This window comes from Chanos chanos, chromosome 1 (genome assembly GCF_902362185.1).
Source record: "Chanos chanos chromosome 1, fChaCha1.1, whole genome shotgun sequence".
Classification (NCBI taxonomy): domain Eukaryota; kingdom Metazoa; phylum Chordata; class Actinopteri; order Gonorynchiformes; family Chanidae; genus Chanos; species Chanos chanos.
In genome coordinates, this window is record NC_044495.1 from 15,116,763 (window position 1) to 15,121,745 (window position 4,983).

General features: G+C 39.8%; 1 protein-coding gene across 1 annotated transcript; it reads right to left on the reverse strand.

The window, feature by feature from the left end:
- Nucleotides 1–2,011: 2,011 nt before the first annotated feature.
- Nucleotides 2,012–3,461, reverse strand: nkx2.2a (NK2 homeobox 2a). Its single transcript, XM_030788996.1, has 2 exons — nt 3,200–3,461; nt 2,012–2,565 (listed from the first exon to the last, which is right to left on the reverse strand). Exons 1-2 carry the CDS (start codon nt 3,453–3,455, stop codon nt 2,012–2,014), a joined length of 810 nt encoding a protein of 269 aa, XP_030644856.1. The 5' UTR covers nt 3,456–3,461.
- Nucleotides 3,462–4,983: the final 1,522 nt, after the last annotated feature.

The window sequence follows — 4,983 nt, forward strand, 5'->3', positions numbered from 1 at the left end:
CTCAGTTGTCGTATTTTCGGTTTATGTTATGAAGTACCGCTCAAAGCATGGACATAAGAACGATTTTGTCTGTATTTTGCCTCGCATTTCGATCAAATTCGTTTCAGGTTTGTTAGAAAAATGATTTAAAAACAACCCAAATATTTTAACAGTTAGCTCGCAGATATGCCTGATTTGAAAGTTTGCAGTGCATTAATTTGACTCTTTGTCCTAAATCGGCCTTCACGAAATGTGGCGGAGCATTGGACAAACCAGTCCAACTAGGCAACTACATAAAAACTTAAAAATTCGAAACATTCTATGAGCGACATGCAGTTCAAACCTGTAACCGTGTTATTTTGGCATGAATAAATGGTCAGACAAGCCCCATCATTTTTTTTTCGCTATCAACTCTATCCTTTACCCAAGGCGACCGTCCCCTGAGACTGAATTCTGTAAATATTTAGCACTCTGTGTCGATTTAGAAGTTTACTCAACGACAGTGAGCGTACCCCTAACATGTGTGGCATGAAGCTTTATTTGCGGAGACAAACACAATGTATGTGAGATTTGTGAGAAGAAACCATATTTACACAGGACATCGAAAAGAGTAGTTGATTAAGAGCTGCCGAATCAAAATTAGATAGAATGTATAGCTTGTTCGTCAGACAATATTTGATCGCATTGCTGGCTTCATTTCGTTATTTTGACTTGTCGATATTAACAATTTCATTAGATCGTTTATCTTCTGTAGTTTTCCAATAAATAAATAAATAAATAAATAGAATTAAAAACAAACAAATAAATAAAAACATCTGAATAAAGATATCGATAAATCATTTACAAATTGTATTAAATCTATCGGAGTCTGCATCTTAGCACATACATCAGTTTAAACTTGAAACTAATTTCCTTTGCTCGATTTTATTTACGAAAAAGTACTTTAACGGCAAAAAAGCAAACTGTAGAACAATAACTTCTTTGACCGAGTGTTTTCCCCCAAATGTGCCATTTGAACATCCGAATTGTGGAGCACCCGCGGACCTTGAAAAGGAGAGCGTCCGAATGAAAAGCTGCTTAGCTGAAGAAGCCCTCTTATATTAAGTAAGTGGATTTTACCGCCCGTTTCCCAAGTGACTTTAGCCATCTTATTGCGCAAGTGTTAAAACAGATAAATTCAGAAAATAGAAAACTATTAAAAACATTTGTAAGATGAGAGGGTAAACAATGAAACTGCCTCACGGTGCTGGGTCATCTTTCTGTAAAATAATCGCAGTTATATTAAATTTGTATGTGATTTCTAATGTGCAGAACATGCCGTATAAAGAGTCCTCGAGCACAAAGGAAAGAAAGGGCAGCGTAAATGTTTGGCCACTTATTAAGTAATAATTCGATTTTCCATCTGTAAAACCAAACGCCACCCAAAGCGTGAGTTCTGGAACACAGCATTTTATTAAAATTCGTATAAAAATTGGAGATTCCCTCATCAACGCGCGTTCTCCCGACCAATGACATAATTATTAGGGGTCATTTTCGACAACCTAGACAACTGATTTATCATTTCCTTCTTCTGTCTTTAGTATTGTTTCTATTTGACTAGCTGAACGACCTCAAAAGTATCTGCGTTGTAAACAGTTACCACAAAAAATATTTACAAAGAACAGAACCCAGTGAAATAAGCTAAAAGTTGCCAATGTTTTATTCATGGCCATAAATATATTCGGTCCATTGTAAAAGCAAGAAATAAAATTTTCTATAATTATAAAGTGTTTTGTACGTGCGTTTAACACGAGGGACAAAAAGAAAACATTTCTACAACACACAAACATACTTTACAAAATTTCACAAGAGCATTGACATTCTTAGAGGGAGGCTGGACCCGGTTTTCTCAACGAAAACATGTAAACGCGGCGCATACGTCAGCCCCGAAATGATAAGTGGGTATGGGTCAAGCTGCAAAGTCTTTACTTTTTGTTTGGAAAACTCCCTATTGCGGTCTATTAAAATACAGCCCCGCCAAGTCATTAGTGGCTCACCAAGTCCACTGTTGCGTTTGAACCAGGTGGTGCGCTGTGGGGAATTGTGGCGTGGTGGCGGCGCTGTAATGCGCGTTATATTGCATGTGTTGAAGCGACTGGGCACTATACGCCGAGAAGGGGATTCCAGCCTGAAAAGTGGCCGCCAAGTCCTGAGCTTTTAGAGTATGGCATGGTTTGCCATCCCTGACTAACACAGGCACGGCAACCCGCCGAGGAGAGGGGAGATGGGTCACTTCCATACCTTTCTCTGCGCGAGCTCTCTTCATTTTGTACCGGTGGTTCTGGAACCAGATTTTCACTTGGGTTGGAGTCAGTCGAATCAAGCTCGCGAGGTGTTCCCTCTCTGGCGCTGAGAGATATCTTTGTTGCCTAAACCGGCGCTCGAGTTCGTAAGTCTGCGCCTTTGAAAAGAGCACTCTCCTTTTTCGCTTCTTACCGGAGTCACTGCCGTTGCTTGAAGTTTCCTTGTCGTTGTCTGGCGATTCGTCTGCGGAGGGTTCCGGAGATTTGGCTGAAGACTCCTGTGAATTAGCGGAAAGACCGTGCACTATAGGAGAAAAAAATAAAAATAAAAAGAGAATAAAAAATAGAGACAAATAAATTGGTAATTTGTCCAAATCACACATTTTTACTATGCACTCTTTGAATTTATGAGTACTGTGGGTTGTCTTTAAAACGTTGCTGTGAAGCACATTATATCTGTAGAGAATCAACACAAAATTATTCAGGGCAGTCTGACAATTTACGTACGCTAAATCTGATCCATGAAGACACGGTTTGCATACCGCTCATTTGTTAACAAAAGGTCCTTTAATAGCAAAGGGAACGTGCAAATGTAGACGCTCATATTATAACATTTTGACTCGCTCCGCATATTTTTTCGATGGCTGTAAACGTTTTGATACCCTGTAATTAAAAGAAATCTACATTCTGCACCGCGTCCAACCATATTCCAGTGAATAGTAGGGTTACGCCTCAAGACAGGCGCAACACGGCAATAAGGATAGACACAAACCATCATTTTACGACTGCTACCAACCCTGCAGAGACCGCACAATCTGCACGATTAGTTTTGTGCAAGATAAAACATTTAAAATGCACGACTTGTGCAGATGCATTGTGAGAGAATATACAAGAAGTAGTTTCGAAACGAACTTTCAACAACCTTAAGGGATACTTACATGAATATTGAATGCTGTCCGTGGTGGCAAGCCATCTGGTATAAGGATTGTCACTATTATCATAAAAGGGGTTCTTTAAAGGTAGATTCTGAACATTTTCTAACGGACTTTGCACCAACACTCCAGCCGTTTTTGTTGGCTCCGAACCCTCGGTATCTTCCTCAGCCCCGGTGATAGATCCTTCTTCATCGTTCGTGTCAGGAAGGTCCAAAATGTCCTTTACAGAAAAGCCCGTCTTTGTGTTGGTCAACGACATATTCTGGGATAATCTATGCTGTAAAGTTGCTGAACCAATGTGACAATCCGCTGTTTAAAAAACACAAAAAGCACACAGTCGAAGTCAGTAAAGGTCAGTAGTGTTTCAACGTTGCACTACACTCAAGGCAACTCATGAGGCTCGGTCGACAACCATCGCCTGACAGAGAAGCGGACGATTCTGTTCTGTAAGTCCAGGAAGAATGCCAAAGTAACTGGGGCGCTAAATGTGGCTCATAGACACTGTGCTACCGCTGGGTGCTGGGGGGAAATAAGCCATTACCGGTCTGATCAGTCCATATAAGGTTGGTCCAAACACATGAACCTGCAGTGAAAAAGCACTAAAAACGCAAAAGGTTGGCCACGTGTGGGCGGGTCTTGGGAGTCAAGTGGATGAAGACAGTGTTTGCCGATGTGAAATTGTGGGTTTTGGGGAGATCCGAGCCTCTACCATTGGTGCTTCAGAACATGATGAGTGGTATAACGTGTCAATTAATTACAAAGATGGGGAGGGCCTTTTTTACACCCTATTTACATACAAAGGACCTCCAAGTAGCTTTATACTCCGCATACTTGAAAGCACGGTTTAAAAAATTGCTTCGGAGAAAATGTTTGCCTTAATACTCGTGGCATATAACAGACGATGCAGAAAAACACTGGAGAAATGTGTCAAATTTAGATCGTCTTCTGGGAACCTGTTCATATGTATATAAACTGTTCAATGCATGTCGTTGCTTCCTTCCGGAGCAGGGTGATATTGTTTCAACTGGCAAGGGACTAATTTATGTAAACCTTTTAGGTCAATATTTTCATTCGAGCTCAGGAACAAGAAGCTTTCATTGGATCACTGAACATTATGAAGACATCAAATATAAATGTTTAAAAGGGCCATTCTCACATGACAATAATAATAATAATAATAATAATAATAATAATAATAATAATAATAATAACAACGACAATAATAATAATAATAATAATAATAATAATAATAATAATAATAATCTACTAGAGGAAAATTTTGCATGAATTTTGACAGCCCGTTTTTAGTTTAGAGGGCTAAATTACAGGGACATACAGTTACTAGAATTACCGCGTTACTGACGGGACTAGAATATATCCCGAAGACTTTGAATACAATAAATGTAATCTTTCTCAGTTTAGCATAGTTTTCTGTCTTTTTTTCTTGGCGGACTCATTTGAAATAGCTCTCAGAACATTAATTTTAATCGGTAGGCTATATTTCTCGTTTTCGCTTTTTTTCATTTCCCTTGTCCCGTCTCTTTTTCTGCCTTTGCCTCTGTCTGTCTATCTAGTATGTGATGTGGTTGACAATGTTGCAGGTTTTTAGCCGGTCCTCTGCTGCTCCTGGGTGGTCGGACCCGGGCAAACACAAATACAAACCGATTGCTAAGCTGCAGACAATGGGGGAAATGTAGACAAATGTCCGGCTCCTGTTGGAAGCCTTTGTCCAGCCGCAGTTTTTGCATTTATTTAAGGGCCCAAATAATAGGTGATTGACGCCCGTG

What these genes read in the sequence shown, in the direction of transcription:
- nkx2.2a (XM_030788996.1), bottom strand. Translation starts at nt 3,455, where the DNA reads ATGTCGTTGACCAACACAAAGACGGGCTTTTCTGTAAAGGACATTTTG. An exon ending in GGACAGCATTCAATATTCAT is followed by an intron (nt 2,566 to 3,199) that starts GTAAGTATCCCT and finishes TTTCTCCTATAG; the next exon opens with TGCACGGTCTTTCCGCTAAT.